Source organism: Staurois parvus, unplaced genomic scaffold, assembly GCF_062004578.1.
Source record: "Staurois parvus isolate SC_StPar_1 unplaced genomic scaffold, SC_StPar_1.0 ptg000257l, whole genome shotgun sequence".
In the NCBI taxonomy this organism is placed as follows: domain Eukaryota; kingdom Metazoa; phylum Chordata; class Amphibia; order Anura; family Ranidae; genus Staurois; species Staurois parvus.
The window spans coordinates 1,130,831-1,153,001 of NW_028318053.1; the positions used below are offsets into that span (position 1 = coordinate 1,130,831).

Here is a 22,171-nt window from a genome sequence, read left to right on the forward strand (position 1 = left end):
ATACTATATGAATTGTTAATTCTATACGTGTATGTGAATTATATTGTTTTTATGTGTTCACACACAAAAGCAAAAAAATATACATCAAACCTGAGCCTTAAAGAAGAGAAAAAAATTACGTCACTTACTCGTACATTCTGTTGTCCTGTATGTGCCGGTGCAATGATATCTGGTCACTCAAATAAATATTAATAGCATATTTATCTATGCTATCCTCTTGCATCTTTTTTTCTGCCGGACTCAGAGACAAATGTGCAGCTTTTCCCCATTCTCCAGGAAAATTTGGATTTGGTGGAGGTTTAATGTAAACTGGATGACTCAGGTCCTGAATTTTCTCCTTAGTACCAACAAAGTCTCTTTCCCATATCCTTTTAGTGGAAGTGTTTTCTTCAGTTGAGAGGGAATAAGAAACAGAAAGTTCAATCACCATATATGTAAATATGAATATGCCAAGCAGTACTACTGTCTTTACAAGTAGAGGCCATCTTCTTAGACGGATCCTCATTGCATGAGACTTCTGGTCTTGTCAACACCAAGTCACAACAAATCACGTCTGAAAAGAGAAAAAAAAAAAAACTGTTGCATCTTCAGAAATTCTTTTATGACATATATAGAAAAAAAAAGGAAGAGTATTTAGTGTCAGAAATATTTAAAGTGCTTCTAAAGGATAAAGGTTTTTTACCTTCATGCATTCTATGCATGATGGTAAAATACGTGTGTGCTGCTCCCCCCACAGCCCTCCCTAATACTCACCTGAGACCCCTCTTGGGAGCCAGGAGCCTCGGCTGTCCCGGGTCTCTCTCTGCTCATTGGCTGAGTCACAGCAGCAGGAGCCATTGTCAAGTACAGCCAGTGAGCCAATGAGGAGAGAGTGGGGCAGGGCTGAGCCATGGGTCTGTGTGTTTTATGGACACACAGACAAGGGCTCCGGAGCAAGCGCGCACCAGTGCGCCCATAGCAAGCGGCTTGCTATTGGGGGCACTGGTCAAGGGGGAGAAGCCAGGAGCACCAGCGGGCAAACCGAGAAGAAGAGGGTCGGTGCTGCTCTGTGCAACACCACTGCACAGAGCAGGTAAGTATGACAGGTTTGTTTTTTTTTTCCTTTAACCACTTCCTGTCCGGCCCATATATATATATAAAATGGCCGGACAGTGGCAGAGCAGGGGCGGGTGGCCGCTTATAAATGTCCTTCCCGCACCCTACTTGTGCGCAATCCCTGGGAGCGTGCAGCACTGCGATCCGGTGCCCGCGGTGTCCTCCGGACACAGTGGAGCACCGATCGTTGTAAGGGACCTCTGTGCGAGGTCCCGATCATGTGATCACTTTTTGGCCAATCAGTGATCACATGAAGAGTAGTAAACAAGATGTCACTTCTGACATCATTGCTTACTACGAGAGAAATCTGTAAATGATCACAGAGGTCACATGGTACAAGGCTATTTACAACAGCCTTGTACCATGTGACAAGCTGTGACCAATCACAGATCACACAGTATTTCTCAGTGGCTGCAAGAATGCAGCCAGAGAAAAGGAGAAATGATTGCTTTTACAGCCTATATGGGTGTAAAAGCAATCAGTGTAAAGGAAAAAAAAAATCTTCATAACCCCCCTCATATAGTACAGTGTCACCATGGTGATGCTGTACTGCTAGGGTGACAGTATGTAAAAAAAACGGAAAAAAAATAAACAAACAATAATATAAAAAAATTAAGTAATTTTTTTTTTTTTTAAATTATAATTTTTGTTATAAACTAAATTTGGGTTATTTATTTTTTTACTAAAAAGATAAACTAAATACATTTTGGCCAAGATTTATGAAGAAAGATTATTTATTTGCAAAATTTTATAAGAAAAACACTTTTTTCCCAAATTTTTGGACTTTTTCATTTATATTGCAAAAAAAAAATAAAAATCCCAGTGGTGAATAAATACCACCAAAATAAAGCTTCACCTGTCTCAAACAAATGCTAAAAAATTCATATGGGTACAGTGATGCATGACCGCGCAATTGTCATTCAAAGTGTGATAGCGCTGAAAGCTGAAAATTGGCCTGGACAGGAAGGGGGTAAAAGTGTCCGGACTGGAAGTGGTTAAAATAACAAACCTTTAATATCACTTTAAAGATCCTTGCACCCATTAGGTTACATGCACACTGGAAATTTACCCTGTATGCACCAAATCCCAGTCTTTTCAAGCTCTCTGGAGGAAAAGGAGCAACGTCCAGCCCTGCTGCCTGACCAAATCTATGACAGGCTGAAATATGCTGTGGGTGGACACTGTACTTGCATTCAGGGTCCTATGCATTTAGGAGACGTGCTCTGAATGCACAGGGTCTTAACGCAGAACTCCAGTTAAAAATTCTAATTTCCCATGCAGTGGGGCTGTGCCGGCACTGCATGGGTTAAGTGCTTGTTTTGTCTAGGGGCTCAGAGTAAAGCTATACTTACTCATTCCTTCAATGTTCCGTAAAACCGCGCTCCCCCACATTCAGCGGTGGACTTTCTGCCATCCTCACGTCCGGAGCTAGTATATGGGTATGATAACATTAGGAACAGACCATTCACAAGACTGCTAGCATGCAGGGGGGACAGGAGTGGCAGGGACCGATCTTGCGCTCGGAGGATCAGCGAATTAGATTAGTATTTCTTTACTTTCTGAGCCCCTAGACAAAAATTAGCATTTAACCCATGCAGTACAGGCACAGCCCCATTGCGTGGGAAAATACAACATTTGCCCAGATTTCTTCTTTAAACACTTCACAGCTCTGTGGAGCATCCAGCCACAACCAGATGCAGCCTTTTTTGGCCTGTCAGACTCTGACAGGCTGCAGGCAGTGGGGCTGAACGTTGTACCTGAGTAACGGACAGGGTCTAAATGTCTACTATACCCCTTCACTTTTTTTTTGCAATGTCAAAAGCAGCTCCCGTGTGTCTGTTTATCCTCTCCTTTACAATGAATGCCCCTCCAGTAATTGAAGTTATGGGGTCATCAACAATTTTAAGACTGAAAACACATGCGTCAAGAGCCTCGGTTCTCCGGGAACTTTCCCTCTTCACTGGCTGAGTCATTGGCTTCTGCTGCTGTCAATCACAGCCAGTGAACCAATGAGGAGAGAGAGGGCAAGGCCAAGCTGTGGCTGTGTATGTGAAAGTATATGCAGAGCACCGGCTTGGAAGCGAGCCTACTTGGGTGCCCCCACATAAAGCTGCTTGCTCTGGGGGCACTAGGTAGGAAGGAGGGGCACATAGCACCAGTGGGGGACCCATGAAGAGGATTGGAGATTCTCTGTGCAAAACCATTGCACAGAGCAGGCAAATATGACAAATATGAAATTTGTTTGGGTTTTTTAATATCACTTTAAAGTTGCAATAATTAGAATATATTATCAATTACTTAGTGCTGCATGGTAGTGGAATAATTGCATACATCTTTGGATATAAATAGAGCAGCAGCTGCTAATATTGGTAAGGGAGTGCATATTTAAAAAGACTATTGTTCACTATCCAGATTTTTTAGAGCCCTGTCCATTCAGAATGTTATTACCGTATATACAATATATTTTTATTACACTCTGTCGCTAGCATTAACACAGCATTTTTTTTTGCCTGAGTCCCCGTAACATAAAAATTTTCTTAGACAAGTAGTTTAAAATAAGCATACAGTAAGAGAAAAAAGAAAAAAATGTAAAAAGTAACTACTGGCACAATTAAAAAAAAAATGAATACAAGGCGTTCTTTGGTTGGACAAAGCGGAGAAGAGGGATGGTGATGTCACAATCTCTACCTTGTCCAATCAGAGAACAACTTCATTATAAAAAATACAAAGCATTCTATGAATGGTGGCAATACTGAAATTGCAACTACCTGTGGTGTGTGGAGAGGGAGAGCTGCTTACACAGAACCAGGAAGATCACCAATCTCACTGTATATAGTACCAACTACTTCAGTGGTTGTTAGTTTCCCCAGCTTCTTTTTTACCTCCACATATATATCCATACTTACATCACGCCAAGCTGTCCCAAATAGTACGGTTTCTTGAGCTCATCATTAAACCCCCCCCCCCAAAAAAAAAGAAAAAAAAATGTATTAAATTACAACTTACCGACTCTTGGATGTGGCTACTGAATTAATTTATTTTTTTAGACTCCCCCCCCCCCCCCCCTTTATTTTCACTTGGTGATCCAGCCAGTAAGTGTTATTTTTCAAATTACTATAACAAACAAAGCTGTCCAGACAAAATAACAGAGGATTGAAAGTGTTACTAAACACAGGACCCTGCATTCACTATATTTGGTCTCTCACAGTACACAGAACATGGAAATTATGTTAGTAAATATAAACTGCTAAATACCTAATCAGCAGTATATAGCAGTCTTGTGACTTCCATCAGTGTCCGGCCGAGCACTGGTTAATCTTGTAGGAAGAGTTTCCATTTACCTCTGACTGTCCTATGAGAACCTTCATCCCTCAGCCAGAACACGGAAGATGGGTTGTGGACGGGTCTTCCAGCATGACAATGACCCAAAACATAGCTCCAAGGCAACAAAGTGGCTCAAGAAGAAGCACATTAAAGGTCATGGAGTGGCCTAGCCAGTCTCCAGACCTTAATCCTATAGAAAATGTATGGAGGAAGCTGAAACTTCGAGTTGCCAAGCGACAGCCAAGAAATCTTAAGGATTTAGAGAAGATCTGTAAAGAAGAATTGACCAAAATCCCTGAAGATGTTTGCAAACCTGGTAACCAACTACATGAAATGTCTTACCTCTGTGCTTGTCAACAAGGGTTTCTCCACCAAGTACTAAGTCATGTTTTGCTTGGGGATCAAATACTTATTCTACTCACTGAACTGCAATTCAAGTTTAGAACATTTGTATCGTGTTTTTTTCTGGAATTTTGGTTAACATTCTGTTTCTGTCATTTAAAATACACCTATGATAAAAATTATAGACCCTTCATTTCTATGTAGGTGGGCAAACTTACAAAATCTGCAGGGGATCAAATAATTATTTTCCCCACTGTACACCGACAGGGGTGCCTACAATGATCAGCTGTTATTCATGTAAAATCTTTATCCCAGAATGAAGCCATACCAACTAAAGTATTGTTAGTGGGGCGATCTCCCCCGCTGAGCTATCATGTTCTGACAGGGGGACTGCCTGGTCGATTAAAAACTGGCCATTACACTGGCTTCTGTCAGGACAGGCTGCTATACACATGAACCAAATGTCGGCCAGTTATGTTGAACCGGTTAATATTCAGTCCGTGTGTACCAGTCTTAAATCTGCTAGTCTAACACTACCCTCTCCCCAAACTGACAATATGACAGCCCAAACGTTTGTTTTACTACTTCTTCCAAAATGCCTAAGCCCTCGGTCACATCGGGTGCGACTTGGCATGCGATTTGCATGCCCTGCGACTTGCAAATCGTATGTTAAGTCGCACCCTATGGTCGAAGCCGCACTAATTTCTAAAGTAGTACATGCACTACTTTTGTTGCAATTTGTATAGACTTCTGTGTCAGAGGTCTTGCAAATAGCAATGAAATCAGCAGGTCACCCGATTTTGAAATCGTCACTGTAAGTCACACGATTTCAAAAATCGGCTTTGATGTGACCGGAGGGTAAGACAAGAAGTGTTACTGGCTGGATCACCAGGCAAAATAAAAGGTTAAAAAAAACAAACACTCTAATGCAGCCACCACATTTATGGATTTGTAAGCTGCAATATATTACATTTTTGTTTTTGGATTAAAAGAAAAAAAAAAGAAAAAGAAAAGAAAAAAAAAGGGGGGTGGGGGGGAAGCACAGCCAAAGCTCATTTGGCTGTACTTCTGTGGATCACAGGAGTGCAGTTTGTTATGCACTCCTGTGCCATGTTTTCAGCTGACATCACAGAGCCGGCCCAAGATCGCGACCATATGCTGCTCTCGCCTTCTCCACAGCCCAGCGCTCCAGTGAACGCTGGGGGGGGCAAAGCGGACAGCGGTGATTAACAGTCACTTCTCTCTGCAGGGAGAATAAAAAAAAAAAAAAAAGGCGTAAGTCTAACCAATAGAAAATACATACCTACAAACATACAACACCTCCATATGCACAATCCTATATCCACAGTTGATTCAGGGAAAGGAAAAAAGAATCTGCAACAGCGTGGAAATATATTAACCACTTCCCTCCAGAGGATTTATCCCCTTCCTGACCAGGCCATTTTTTGCAATACAACGCTGCATTACTTTAACTTGTTGCCGACCGCAGATAGCGGAACGACGGCTGCACTGCGGCTGGCGAGTTCTGAGTGGACTTCATATGACGTCCTCCCAGAACGCGCTCTCCTGCGCGCCCCAGGGGGCGCGCACCCGGCGATCTCCGTGTCCTACGGACACAGCTGATCACGTGATGTGGTAAAAGGCCAATCACAGCGGCCTTTTACCACGTGATCAGCGGTGTCCAATGACACGCTGATCAGAGGGAAATGCAAGTGCTGGTTCTCGGCTGCACTTTCCTCATGCTGTCAGATCGTGAGGAAAGTACTGCCGAGAACCGGCAGTTGTCAGAGCGAGGATCGGCACCGATCATCAGGGCACTGATGATCAGTGCCCTGATGATCGGTGCCCAGCAGTGGCACCCGCAAGTTCCGCCCACCTGTGCCCAGCAGTGCGCCCACTAGCTCCGCCCACCTGTGCCCAGCAGATCACCCACCTGTGCCCAGCAGTGCTGCCAGTCAGTGCCACCAGTCAGTGTCCAGCGGTTGTGCCAGTCAGTGCCGCCAGTCAGTGCCCAGCAGTGATGCCAGTCAGTGCCGTCTATCAGTATCCATCATCAGTGTCACCTATCAGTGCCGCCTATCCGTGCCACCTCATTAGTACTGCCTATCAGTGCCCTTTAGTGCTGCCTATCAGTGCCGCCTATCAGTGCCCATCAGTGCTGCCTCATCAACGCACATCAGTGAAGGAGAAAAATTACCTGTTTGAAAAATTTTATAATAGAAACAAAGAAACTTTTTTTTTTTTTCAAATTTTTTGCACTTTTTTTATTTATAGCGCAAAAAGTAAAGCGCCCAGTGGCGATTAAATACCACCAAAAGAAGGCTCTATTTGTGAGAAAAAAATTATCAAAATTTCATATGGGTACAATGTTGCATGACCGCGCAATTGTCAAAGTGCGGCAGCGCTGAAAGCTGAAAATTGGCCTGGTAAATAAGGGGGTATAAGTGCCTGGCAGGCAAGTGGTTAACTGACACGGTCATGCAACGCTGCACCCATATGAAATGCGTGTCCTTTTTTTTCCCCACAAATAGCTTTTTTTTTCCTAACAAATAGGTGGTATTTGATCGCCTCGGCATTTTTATTTTTTGCGCTATAAACAAAAATATTTTGAAAAAAAAAAAGTTTTTTGCTATAAAGTATATCCAGTTTAAAAAAAAAAAAAAAAAAAAAAAAAAAAAATCGCAATACACGGAAATTATTAGGTGAACATTATAGCATCTAGGAATAGCAGTATATACACTGGAATTTTTTTTGTTTATACTAGTAAATGGCAGCGATCAGCGACGTATAGTGGGACTGCAGCAGGCAGTCTGACACTGGGGGGGGGGATTGGGGGTGGGAGAAACTAACTGCCACTGACACCAATACAGTGATCAGTGTTAATAAAAAGCACTGACACTGTACTAATGGCACTGGGCAGGAAGGGGTTAACATCTGGGGCGATCCAAGGGTTAGCTGTGTACTGTTTTACTAGGGAGACATACTACTTTGTATTGCTCAGCTATGCAGAGTAATACAAACAAGCATGTCTGTGCTGACAGGGGAGAGATCTCGGTTTACATACAGACCTTTCCCGTCACTGTTCGCCGGAAGGAATCTCCGGCCAGGACCCAGTGATTGACAGCTGTAGCCGCCAATGGCAGCGAGGGTAGGGCAGCACGCACCACCTACCTGGAAATGCATAATCTCATACACACACACACGTGATTTTGCGCAGGCCTGCCAAATTAGTTCTGCTATAGGACAGCAGGGAACCGGTTAAAGTGGTAGTAAAGTCTACCATCATTACCACCAGGGGGCGGCCAATCAGACAAATGCCCTGCATCCCCACATTAGAATGTATTCAGCATGTCAGGCTCTGAAGAACTACAAATACCAGCACCACGGGTACTATGCCAAGTGCTGCAGCTCCTTCACAGCTGGCAATCCCTAGGTTGTCTCCATCCTGAACAAATCATCTACAGTCACCTTATGTCTGATGCTCCATACAATACACAGCCCCCCATCTGCACCCCCAGCCTCCCATGAGCCTGTTAATATTGGGGGGCTCTATTGAACCTTCTCAGGCTGCCATGGCAGAGGATCTCCACTTCCAGCTCCACTTTCTCCTGAGCCATGACGGCAGCAGCAACGCTCCCCCAGTCCTCCTCCTCCCTCCCCAGTACAAGGTAGACAAGCCCAGGGCACAATCCTGCAACCTGGAAAGACACCTGCCGCTCTCCTGCCACCCTCCGCACTGTGTGAGGCAGGCCCAGGCCAATCTCTCCTCCTCCCTATGCCAAGACTGAGCAGCGCCCAGCACGCATGCGAACAACTGATGATCGAGTGCCAAGGATGGCCTGAGTGTGCGGAGAGGAGAATGGGCTGATAAAAGCCCAGGAGCCAGGACACAATTTCTAGTCGCCATGGTGACCGCGCCTGATCACATACAGTGCTCAGCATAAAATGAGTACACCCCTTCTGAAAAGTAAGATTTTAATCAACATCTCAATGAACACAAGAACTATTTCCAAAATTTTGACAAAAAGACGGACTCATATAAAACATTTGTTTAGCTCATTACATGAAAGTAAGAATAAATAATATAACTTAGATTACAAAATCTTCCTTTTATCTTAAATTAGTTGATGCAAAAATGAATACACCCCACAGCAAAAACTACATCTAGTATTTTGTATGAGCTCCATTTGTACGGACAGCACCAAGTCTTCTAGGCATAGAATGAACCAGCTGGCGACATATTGCAACAGCTATCTTTTTCCATTCTTCAAGAACGCCCTCTTTTAAAGGCAAATTAGTCTTTATTACATTGTCAGCAAATTAGCAAAACAAGGCATGAGAAATAATGATAACAAGTAAAAGTAGATGGACATAAAAAAAAAAAAAAAAACCAACACACACATCACTCACAGATGTGGCAATGATTCATGTGGAAGGGTGAAAATGATTCCATACAACAGACAGATGGAAGGATCAATAACATAGTAACACATATTAAGGAGATACGAACAGAGTAACAAGGAGGCATCCCCAGATAGATGTAAGAAACAAAATGAGATCGCTCCGTATGACCAAGAGTATAAACCCAAACTGAGGAAAAAAAAAAAAAAAGGAGAAAAAAATATAAAAGAAGAGAAAAAAAGAGAAGGTCAGTTGTAGAGATAGAGAAAGATGAGAAGAGAGGGGGGTCGGGAGACAGGAACGACAAAAAGCAGAACCAAGGCTGTCCTCTACCAGTATCCCACCAGGGTGATTTCTCTAACCGCACCTGGTGTGAGCCGTGGGGCCACAACGGCGGACCTTCCAAAAAGAAAAATGAAATCGGGGAGCACGGCTCAACTCTATTAGAGCACGACAGGAGAACACATATCACGGAGAGTCGAAGAGGAGGAGGAATGGAGCCAAACTGACCCACAGTAACTTATGTTGTTTATCATAGGTATCCTTGGCAAATGCCAGCATTTTCTCCATACATAGGATATCATTAAAGCGTAGAAACCCATATCGGAAGAGGAGGGGGTGGCCGTTTTCCAAAAGAGGGGTATCAATTGGCGGGCTGCAGATAGAAAGTAGCGCAACAGACTTTTCTTTTGTATTGCCATTGAGCCCGGTAATATAGAGAGTGGAGCAATCTCTGGCAAAGGGGCCAATGACTCACCATAGACTCTATTATACACCACAAAATCCTGTCGCCAGAAGGGCTGTATTTGGCCACAATCCCACCAAATATGGAGCTATGTACCAACAGCTTTAGTACAACGCCAGCAGAGATTAGGTGTAGAGGGAAAAATTGTGTAGGGAGAGGGGGTACCTGTACCAGCGAGAAAGGAGCTTAAAGTTCATTTTCTGGGAATAACAAGAAATGGTCGATTTATGAGTGAAGTGGAACGATGTGAACCAGTCTGCCGTCGAGACATCTTTACCTAGGTCTTGAGCCCGCGCCTGGTGTAAGAATGGAGTTCTGAATGAAGAGCATTGTGTAACACTTTATAGGGGGAAGCTAGGACAGTTCAGAGAGGGAGCACAACCGCTCAAACTCAGAGAGTGGGCGATGGGTGTGGGAGGAAGAATATAAGTGTTAGTAAAATGAGGAGAGAAGTGGTCAACCAATCCTTAGATCCACCCTGAAGAAGCCGAAGACCCGATTCGGGGCAAATATAGTCTTGAGCTACGGGCCATGAGGCACGCATTAAAAAAGGACCGATAGTAGAAGAACCCACCCTGGAGAAAGAGCAGGGTTATCAAATAGGGGTGACAAAAGGCGAGGGATCAGAAGATAAGAGAGCAATGAGGCCCGTTTATACCACAACCGTAGTACAGCCACAGTCAATGGGGACAGACAGGAAAAATGCTGAAAGTCTTGGCTGTAACCCCATGGGAAAGCCCGAAGATCGACCTGAGATAAATCTTCTATCATACAAGAGGCTTTACAGAAGGGTCTGGGAAACCAATCAAGCATCCGGGCTAGTAATGTGACTCTATAATATATCTCAAAGTCTGGTAAACCCACTCCGCCTCCGAGCTTCGTGTGAGTAACCTATAATTTTATTCTTGAAAATCCTCGGTGCCAAATAAAATCTAAATGAAAGGGAGCATAGAGAAAGAAAAACTCTTAGGCACATTGGATTGGTATAGTCTAAAAAAACGTATAGCAACTTAGGTAAGGTATCCATCTTAAGGGTGTTGATGAGGACGAACCAGGGCAGGGCAAAGGCACCGCATGAAGCCAGATCTGTTCAGATACGTGAAAGCAGGGTTAAGTAATTAAGGGAATATAATATTAATATCGGCAGAAATCATGACCCCTAGGTACGTAATAGCCATTGATCGCCATTGAAAAGAGAAATAAGAGCGGAGATTCGCCAACACATGGTCAGGTAACTAAATATTCAAGGCCTCCATTTTAGAGATATTAAGCTTGAAGTTACTGAATAGATTAAATCTCCGGAATTCGTGAAAAAGACTGGGGAGGGAGATAAGTGGCTGTTGAACGTAAACCAGAAGGTCGTCTGCGTATAGGGATAGTTTATGGTGTGTGGAGGGAGTGCGGATGTCCAATATTGAGTTGTTAGCTTGAATAGCTCTCGCAAGGTGTTTCATTACTGAAACAAAGAGGATAGAGGGGACAACCTTGTCTAGTTCCATTCGATATGGGGAAGGGCGAAAAAAAACCTTATTATTCACAAGGACAGACGCCGAAGGATGAGAATAGAGGGAGATAACCTGAGCGAGGAACTGCGAACCTAAACCTATTTGTTCTAGGGTAAGACAGAGAAAACGCCAGTCTACGCAATCGAACGCCTTCTCAGCATCAAATGAAAGGAGGCAAGCGTTTAAGCCGCGTTGCTTAATATAAGAGATAAGGTGGATTGTTTTAGAAGTATTATCCCTAGCTTCGCAACCGGGAAACAAAGACAACCTGATCATGGTGGATCAAGATTGGTAGAAAAGGTGAAATGCGGTTCGCTAGAAATTTTGCAAAAAGCTTAATGTACAGATTAAGTAGAGAAATTGGGTGATAGCTACCGCAGAGAGAAGGATCTTTACCTGGCTTAGGTTTAACCAAAATATTGGCACATAAAGCTGAAGAAGGTACGTTCAGATCGTCAAGAACGTTAAAAGCCAGGGCCAAAAGTGGGGCTAGTTGGGCGGCGAATGTTTTGTAAAATCGCGGGGTAAACCCGTCTGGACCTGGGCACTTACCAGTTTTCAGGGCCTTAATTGTCCCAAGAAGTTCCCTAATCGAGAAGGGCTCCTCTAAATCCAGTCCATCCTGGACATCCAAAACAGGCAACGCTGTCTCTGCAATGTATTGGGACATAGCCGGAAGGGAGGGAATGAGAGGAGCAGTGGGATTTGTCGAAGATAAAATGATAAAGTTGACAATAATAACGCTCAAACGCGGAAGTGATTCCTTTGTTGTGGTGGAGTTTAGTGTTGTAAGGCGTCTTGATATGCTGGATCAGTCAACAGGACGGTCAGGGTGGAGTACACGTGCCAGACGTTGGCCACATTTATTAGCTAGGGAGTAATGAGTGTTGCGTGCTTTAGCTCGTGCAACAAGGGAGGAGGAATCTAAAAGTTGAAGCAGGTCTCTACGAGCCTTAGATAAGTCCACCATGAGCACCGGGTCTAACATGCGTACACCTGGAGACGACACAGAGCATCTGGAGGTTGCTGAATTGATGACCACCCTTCTAACAGTGTCCCTTATCCAGTGACCAGGAGTAAGTCTGTTTACTCCAATGCCCTATCCTTTGCTCTATCTGGTTAGTGCAATCAACAATCACATTCTATACCACAGATGTCACGGATTTCCCATGTCACCTTGAAATATCCACTGATATATTGACTTTGGCACCATTGTCACTATACGCACTATGCTTTGTTTTTATGATACCTCAGCATAAATTCAATCATTGGTTTCCGCACCAATCCCTTGATTGCTCATATGCATTTTATTTGATATACATTTTACTTGTTTATATTTTGGTTTAGCGCTGCATATTTTATGTTTTAACTATCTATCATGAGGCTTTTTGAGGTTTTGCCTTTTATGCCAGTGGCTTCTATCACTTTTACTACCCCATCCAGCGCTCGTTTTACCCTTCTTTTATTTATTTAGGGGGCCGGTAGTGTCCAATGTGTGATCAAAAACAAAGTCTTGGATAGTTTTCGTAATCGCCAGGAGAAGTGGCATAAAGACGATGGGTCGGTCTTGAATCGTAAGATGGATTGGGGTGTGGTCTGACCATAAGAAATGACCTAGAGAGGATGAAGTAGGACAATCTTAAAAAAAAAAAAGGACTGTGAAACAAAGAAATAGTCTACAAGACTGTAGGATGCATGAGCTGCAGAATAAAAACTATAGTCTCGCTCCGAAGGGTGTTGGATACGCCAGACGTCCACTAAGTGTAATTCATGCAAGCGTGAATTGGCTTGAGATAAGACCGATGAGGAGGAAGAAGATTTACCCGCGGAAGTGTCTAGATCCTGAGAGAGAGATATGTTGAAGTCCCCTCCGACAATGAAACAGGGACCCCCAAAAGCGGACAGCTTGGAAAGGACAGCCGCGAGAAATGGAGCCCGATCTTGATTGGGAGTGTAAACGTTCGCCACTGAAAAAACAAAATCATGGTATTTCAATTTGAGGAAGAGACAGCGACCAGCTGGATCGACTAGTAAGTCCAAGACCTCCGGGCCAAAGGTATGATGAAAAGCCACCGACACACCTCTGGACCTGGCCTGCAGATTAGTACTATGATACCACTGAGTATAGTAGCGATTGCGGAGGACTAGAATATCATCGGAGCGAAAAGGAGTCTCCTGGAGGAGCAAGATCTGCGGTTTATGTTTGTTTATGGAAATGGTAGAGCATCTGGCTCTGCTTCTCCGGAGTGTTAAAGCTCCTGCAATTAATAGAGAAAAATTTGATCGGAGTCATATTTGTCCGAGGTAGAGCAAATAGGAAGAGTGTATCATCAGAGCTTCACCAGGCCGTCCCCGACTCCCGAGGAAAAAGAAAAACAAACAATAAAAAGGGAAGGAAAAGAAGAGAGTTAAAAGAAAGAACTAGTAAGAAAAAGGATAAAAAGCTGAGAAAGGAAGAGCATAAAAAAAAAAAGAGGAAAGTGAGAAGAAAAACTAATAGACAGGTGAACTGTCTAGGTAACATACAGTGTGATACTACGTAGTACACTGAAGGCCTAGGTGGGGGAACGTCAGAGGCACATGTATCCGATCCCGAACCAGGCCTCCCGCAGGCAAATGATAACCTAGAGTGAGGCCACCCTAGGATGAGGATGGACCCCCTCCCATAAAACGTGTTAAGTAAATCCTCAAACAGGCATGGGGGGGGAGAAAAAAAAAAAAAAAACAGCCCCTCCCCCGACAATAGACATAAACATAAGCCAGCAAGGACAGGGTGTGAATAAATCAAAAAGAAAGGAGGGCCCAGGACCTCCGAGACTATGGCCGAAGGCATCCTCGCCCACCACAGCAAACGGTGGAACCCAAGAACTAGCCCCAAGTCACAGTGCCGGAGCCAAAAAGGCACCTGGCTTGAGTAGAAGTCACAGGTAAAAAAGAGCAACCAACAGAATGCATAAAAACTGTAAGAAAAAAGGAGGGGAGAAACCTCCTGGTTTACGCGGAAAGTCAATCAGCCCACTGGGATCTTCTGGGAGGAGGATCTGGAACGTTTCTTCTTCTTTTGATTGGACCGCTGCCAGGATGAGGGAAATGGAAGGCCTGGGGACGGGAGCTGGGAAGGGCCAGTCCAGACGGGACACCTGAGGTAGCTCGAACACACCGAGAAATGTTGGCAAGTCCCAGAGAGTACGAAATTGTGCTGATTTTCCGTTCTGTGAGGCATTGAGTTGAAATGGGAATCGCCACTGGTAGCGAATATGCCTCTCCTGCAACATATGAGTGAGAGGACGCAGGGTCCTGCGGATGGCCAGGGTCTGGCGGGACAGGTCAGGGAAGAGCATCACCGGCACTTCATTGAATAGGCTGGTATCCTGCGTGCTGGCTGTTAGCATAATGGCATCCTTGACCTTGAAGTAGTGGACCCTGCAAAGGGCATCATGGACAAAAGATGGATCAGGGTTTCTGGGGCCCATCGTGCGATGTACGCAGTCCAGCTCAACAGGTGTGTCTTTAGCTTGTAGTAATTGATTGAATATGGCAGTAACCGCTGCAGCTAAATCTTTAGATTCAATGGAGTCTGTATGCCCCTGATCCGTATATTATTACAGCGGTTCCTGTTCTCAATGTCATCATGTTGGTACATGAGCTGTTGAATTAAGACTGTATGGGAGTTAAGGGTCTCTTCATGGGATTGTAAGGCATTACACAGGCCGTCGGCGGTATTTTCAATCTCTTCCATACGCACGCAAATATCTTGTTTAAGATCAGAGATTTCCTGTTTGTAAGTCTATTCAATACGTTTCACACAGAGTTCAAAATCAGCCTTTGTAGGTAGAGATTTAATATAGATGTGCAGGGACCACATGTGGGACTCAGAGCAGAGAGATGCTGGGGAAGGGCTGCGAGATGTCTGTGTATCCTGTGTGCCATGTGGGTTGATGGCAGAATCCCCTGGTGTAGAGAGGGAGCCCCGGGGGCTTACCTGCCCATCTTCATGAAGCACCATGTCACCGGGGATGGGGGGGGGGGGGGGGGGGGGGGGGAGGGAGAGGTGCCGGCGCCATCTTGCAGGCCGGGGCGCCCGAGGCCTCAGACGAAGATCGGGATACATAGCAGCTCAAATCGCCATCGGACCAGCCCCCCACAGGTTTCCGGTGCTGATTTTTGCCCACGTGGAGGGCGGAAGAAAGCCTGTGTGAGGGAGAAAAGCCCGCAAAGCAGATACGGGCCGGGAGCTATGCAGAAGTGCTGTTATCTCTCCATGTGCCTGGCCATGCCCCCCCCCCCCCCCCCGAACGACCTCTTGGATCCTGGATGGAGAGTTATGTTCAACTTGCCTCTTCAGAATTCCCCAAAAGTGTTCGATTGGGTTCAGATCAGGAGACATACTTGGCCACTGAATCACTTTCACCTGTTTCTTCTTCAGAAATGCAACAGTGGCCATAGACGTGTGTTTTGGATCGTCATGTTGGAAAAGTGCACAACGACCAAGGGCATGGAGTGATGGTAGCATCTTCTCTTTTAATCTAGAACAGTGAATTCATAATACCATCAATGAAATGCAGCTCCCCGACACCAGCAGCATTCATGCAGCCCCACAGAAGGACACTGCCACCACCAGGACCGGTGCTATACAATTTTGTGCCCTAGGCAAGACCAGCTACTTGTGCCACCCCCACAAAAAAATAAACTAAACACATTTTAAAACCAGTAGAAAATAATAAAATCAACAAAACATTAAAATGCTGTGAATGTTTACATGCTATGTGCAATTAAACCATGGCAACATCTAATGTTTGTGTAGTATTATGTTCAGCAGACTGTGTTCTTCTATTGTTGTGACTTAGATGATGTTCAGAGCACATTTTATGCCCAATTCATGCAAAACTCCATGTAATCCCAAGGGGTTCACATACTTTTCTTGCAACTGTAAAATGCAGGCAGCCCAGCCCACACAGAAAGAACATCTTTACTGAGAGATCCCACACTGTGACAGATCCGACAACACACCACTCTGAACGTCACTGACACATATCAGTAGACACTAGAAGAGCAGGCTGTGGGCTCGTGATGATGTCATCACTCACGGACACATTGCACATGTGATGGATGGCTGGACGGTTGGGTCACACTCACACAGACATAAGTCAGACATTACCTTCCTCCGCAGATGGAGCACAACCTCTGATGATGAATGGGGAGAGAAGGGTTGGAACTCTATAGTGATTATCAGCCACCAGCCAGCTTGCAGTAAGGAGAGTGTGTCTGAGAGGAACACTGGAAGGAGTGGCAGCTCAGCTGCTACACTGGCCCTGGACACCAGACAGCTTTCTCTGTCTTTTCTTCCTCCCCTCAGCTGAAGGATCAATCATGATGTGGCGGCATCCCACACAGAGAGAGTGTCAGCCTGTGCTGCGCCCAGAAGTAGCAGTGCACCAGCCCTGGCCACCACCATGTTTCACTGTAGGCACCATGCATTTTTCTTTGTACTCCTTACCTTTGTAACCCCATACAGGTTTGAAGCCATCAGTTCCAAATACATTTATCTTGGTCTCAGCACTCCATACAGAGTCTCAGTAGTCTTCTTTTTTAGCATGGGCCCTGGCAGATTCTAAGTGGACTTTTTTTGTGCATGTGCTTTAGGAGAGGTTTCCTTCGTGGACAACACCCATGCATGCCATTCCTCTGCAGCGTACTTTGTATTGTGTCATAGAAAACAAATCACCCCAGTTTGGCTTTCTACTTCATTAGCTAACTGCAGTGAACTTGCATGATGATTTTCTTCAACCTTTCTCTTGAGAAGATGCTCCTTCTGGTGTTAACTTCTGTGGACAGCCTGGACGTCTCTGTGAGATAGTTTCAGTTCCATCTTTGTTAAATTTGTGTATCACTTTTGCTACAGTATTCTGACCAGGGTGGATAAAAATCAATGATTTTTTAAAAAAAAATCAAAAAAAAAAAAAAGAAAAAAATCAGATTTTTTTGATTTAAATCGGATTTTTTTTATTTAAATCGGATTTTTTTAAATAAAATGCTTTTTGAGGAAAATATATTACCATCCAAAGGTTATTCCATCATGAAATAAAGATTCGTTTTTTAATTATGTAGAATAAGGCTGTATATGTTTAATTTTTTTGGTAAATAAATTCCATTAATCCATTCACAATGTCATGCTCTTCCAGAGGTTTTTGTAAGATTATTGGGCAGTTTCTCTGCCTACAAGATATTATCACAGATGCTTGGTTTACTTTGCAGTTATCAAAACTGAATTTGACTCAGCGGAGATCACATGCCTCTTCTTCACAGCAAAAATGTTATAACATGAACAGAGTTAAGAAAAAGACCTTAATCCTAACTTCTACAAACCTATGAATAAAGAATCCACCCCTTCAGTGCTAAGTATCAAGAAGTTCAGTGAATAGAATAGAAACCATATTTTTCTGATTGTTTGGAGTGGAATAGATCTGCACAAGAAGAAAGTGAAACTAAGTGTGAGGAGGAAGGGGCTGACAGTCTAAGTTTCTTAATATATATATTTTTTTTTTAGCCAAATTAGTTAACAAACATGGATGTTTGTTTAAGCAAATAACATATGCTGGAATATTATTGTTTCAGTTGAATAAATCTATTTAAATTGTTATTAAGGTAATGATTATTTTTCTCCTTCCTAAGTACAACAGAAAAGTTGTCCAAATATGAATGATTAACCTATTAAACTGGGGATAAAAAACTAATATGAAAAGTTGTTATTCTAAAAATCTTCATCTAAATGCATATTAAAAAGTTACACCAGCAAGAATTAGTCTTTATGTAGAAAACTAGGATTTAAATCAAGCCTTACTGACTAGTGATTTAAATCATGATTTAAATCAGTTTGATTTAAATCAAATCCACCCTGATTCTGACTGATAAGTAAAGCTTTGCTGATCTTCTTGTTGCCTTCACCTTTCTTGTGTAAATAAATTATTTTCTATCTTAGGCCTTTAACATTTCTCTTCCATGCGGTGCTATTGCTGACAGCATGAAATGGGAAGGGGTTTTCTTTAAGCAACGCCCTTTTATAATCAACTGTCTGCTGGATACCTGTTTAATGAATAATTAGACTGTAGTTTAATTTTTTATTAGGGTTTTGTCTAAAATTTAGCTTTGCTCCTAAGACTTTAATTGGGGTGTATTCATTTTTGCAACATGGTCTTGAATTAATTTGTTAGGAAAAATACTTTTTGTGTGTGCAAATTAAGAAATCTTGTTTGGAATCCTTGTAGGGAGTATTTTGTAGTAGAATGTCCCATAGAAATGTTTATTTTGAAATGAAAGTAAAAGGTTTTCTGACAAATCTGTTAGGGTGTACTAATTTATGCTGAGCACTGTACATGTACGTTATCGGCTTCAAGTGGTTGTACCAGGGTTAAGGCTGCAGCTGTATGCCATAACCCCGGTATTTATTTTCCAGCCGGCAATGCTTTTTCATCTAAAACGCAATCCCAGCAGATGGTTATTATTAAACAGGATTTAAATAGCGCCAGCAGTTTACGCAGCACTTTACAACATAAGGGCAGACAGTGCAATTACAATACAAATTAATACAGGAATCAGAGGGCCCTGCTCATTAGAGTTTACAATCTAAGAATATCCACTGGATTGCTTTAACAGGCGGCACCCCTCCCCTCTCTTCTCCAGGCTCTCCCGTCAGTTCGCGGAGCCATATATCTAATCCGGTAGTGCTGCTGGGTTATCATAGAGATGGTGAGCACCAGAAAGTTCCCAGCCATCTCTATGGTCTAGGACAGGGGTGGGCAAACTTTTTGACTTGAGGGCCGCAATGGGTTCATATATTGGACCCGGGGGCCGGACCAAGAGTAGATGAATGATGTGTATGTGTCATCCATAGTAAGTATAGTAATATTCCCCCATAGTAAGCATAGTAATTAATCCCCCATATAGTAATTCATCCCCCATATAGTAATTCATCCCCCATAGTAATTCATCCCCCATATAGTAATTCATCCCCCATATAGTAATTCATCCCCCATAGTAATTCATCCCCCATATAGTAATTCATCCCCCATTTAGTAATTCATCCCCCATTTAGTAATTCATCCCCCATTTAGTAATTCATCCCCCATTTAGTAATTCATCCCCCATATAGTAATTCATCCCCCATAGTAATTCATCCCCCATAGTAATTCATTCCCCATATAGTAATTCATCCCCCCTATAGTAATTCATCCCCCATATTAATTCATCCCCCATAGTACTATTCCCCCCCAAGTAGTAAGCCAAGTCCCCCGTGTCAATTCACTTACCTTTGCTCCGCGCGTTCCTCTCGCCGTGTTCCCGCGCCGTTCCGGTCTTCAGGGCGGACTGTGAGAGGAGCCTAGCTCCCCTCCCCTCTTGTTCGTCACGCTGCCCTGCCTACACACATCCTGACAGCCACATCCGCCGGGCCGTAGTTTGCCCATTGCTGGTCTAGGAGATCGGAAGCAACATCATCACATCATTTCCGGTTAGGGCAGATGTAAAAACTGCTTTTTTTTTTTTTTTTTTTGCAAAGCATGAGATCAATGTTTTATTTTAGTCTCATGCTTTCCAGGGTAGAGGAGAGATCTGGGGTCTTATCCCTTATTCCTGGTACAAGGGATGGTAACATAAAAGTGATAAAAAAAATAATGTGTGTGTATATATATATATATTTATATATTTTAGAATGCCTCATCCCTTCATGAAGGAAGTGAATGCATATGTAGTTTGCACATGCATATGTAAAAGGTGTTCGTACCACACCAAACTGGTAACCTGTAAAAATGTTTTAAAGCCTCACCTATGGAGATTTTTAAGTATCATAGTTTGTTGCCATTCCACAAGCTCACACAATTTTAAAGAGTGACATGTTAGGTATCCATTTGCTTGGTGTAACATCATCTTTTATATTTTACCCCCAAAAAATGGGTAATATATTGTGGTTTTGTTGCATTAAAATTCATTAATGTGTATTTTTCCCCCCCAAATAAAAACTGTTTGGAAAACCGCTGCGCAAATACCGTTTGACTAAAATTGCAACCACCATTTTATTCACTAGGGCCTCTGCTAATTATATATATATATATATATATATATATATATATATATATACACACACACACACATAGATACACACACACACACACACACATAGATACACACACACACACACACACACACACACACATATATAGTGTCTGGGGGTCGGACCTAATTTTCTAGCAAAAAAAAATGCTGATTGTTACGTCACGGGGCTGATATTGAGCTCTGCAATCACTTTAGCAGCAGTTGATTTCCTTTTCCGGGTCACAGTCCTGCTCAATGTCCTTTTGTCTCTTTCGGTCAGTTGACCATGGTGACCGCACTTATCAGACGACATTTTCCCTGAAACTGTATATGTCATGATAACCTTGGATACTGTACCTCACAACACGGCAAATAAATTGGCAAGTGCAGTCACAGAGGCGCCAGCTAAGCGGCACCAACAACTTGCCCTCTTTGAAGCTCAGTAAGCTCTGACTCCGCATTACCAGTACTGCACGCAGTGAATGACAATAGTGAGGCTTCTTCCCACAGGTGTCTCATCACACAGCAGAAGAAATAGAAAGTTCCATCAATTCTGTTTTCATCAATTTCACACCTGCATATCATGTATGGTTTCCTTCTTTTGTCCATCCCTGTATAGGTCAGAATGTGGGGAACAATGGCTAACACTGCCTGCGTTGTATCAGTGATGAGCTGTACATACAGTATCTGATTTGGAAGACATTCATGAGAAGTTCGGCCGGTTCGGCGGGTGATCCCTCCTCCTCGGTAGCTGTACATACCTGTAGAGCGAGTCCACAATTACTAGATGAACTTTGCACTCATGGCAGACACATTCCAGCAGTGAAGTGCAGGTTCTATGTACCGGGAATCTTCCCCGCCTCGATCTCCTCCATTCCCCAAAGCCCTGACACAGTTCCAGTGTAATGATACGGGGTAGCGGACTACCGGCTCGTACAAGGATCATACAGGTACTTACAGTATAAAGTGCCGTCCAGGAACACATCCCCGCCTTATGTGCGCTGCTCTGAGGATGGCGCTCTAGCTTCCTCTGTGTAGTTCCCGGGGAGGTTCCCTGCTCGCCTCTTCCTTTCACTTTCTCGGAGTCCTCCTGACTTCTCAGGCCCCTCCCCCCCGTCTTTCCTGTCAGAGGCGCCCTCCCCTCCCCGCTGGGCTTGTGTAAGGCTGGGAGCTCAGACCCTTGGACGGAAAATCAGGCCAAACCGGTATTTCTTGTGTGACAATGGATGTAGGAATGGATGTAGGTCATCGTCTTGTCTCCAACACGGGTCTTGTGATCCTGGCGACAGGCTGTATGTCATCCCTCCAGCAGGCGGCTGACACCCTGCACTGTATGAGGAAACGTTCTATTCACTTGTCTGTTTACACCTTGTGCTACCCGGACATGAGCTGCTTACCACAGTCCCGTGTTCAGCTCAACACAATCTGCAATGACGACTTCTGGTCTCCTTCACATGTGTGAATGTTCCTCCCTTGTGTGAATGTTCCTCCCTTGTGTGAATGTTCCTCCCTTGTGTGAATGTTCCTCCCTTGTGTGAATGTTCCTCCCTTGTGAAAAGCGTTCCGCGGTGGAGGCGGCGTTCACATTGCGATACAGCTACCCCCTTCATGCCTGTTTTGTTTTTCAGCTAAAGGGGAATTTTGCATTAAAATACGGACTTGGTGAAATTAC

General features: G+C 43.7%; 1 protein-coding gene across 1 annotated transcript in view; it reads right to left on the minus strand.

The window, feature by feature from the left end:
- GALNT4 (polypeptide N-acetylgalactosaminyltransferase 4) overlaps positions 1-21,580 on the minus strand; it is a 189,517-nt gene extending 167,937 nt beyond the window's left edge. The window contains exons 1-2 of the mRNA XM_089681040.1: positions 21,458-21,580; positions 129-553 (exon numbers count right to left, since the gene is read on the minus strand). Of these exons, the coding sequence (XP_089537166.1) occupies positions 129-505 (377 nt within the window). The 5' untranslated portion in view covers positions 506-553; positions 21,458-21,580. The remainder of the gene's footprint in view (positions 1-128; positions 554-21,457) is intronic.
- Between the last annotated feature and the right edge of the window lie 591 nt (positions 21,581-22,171).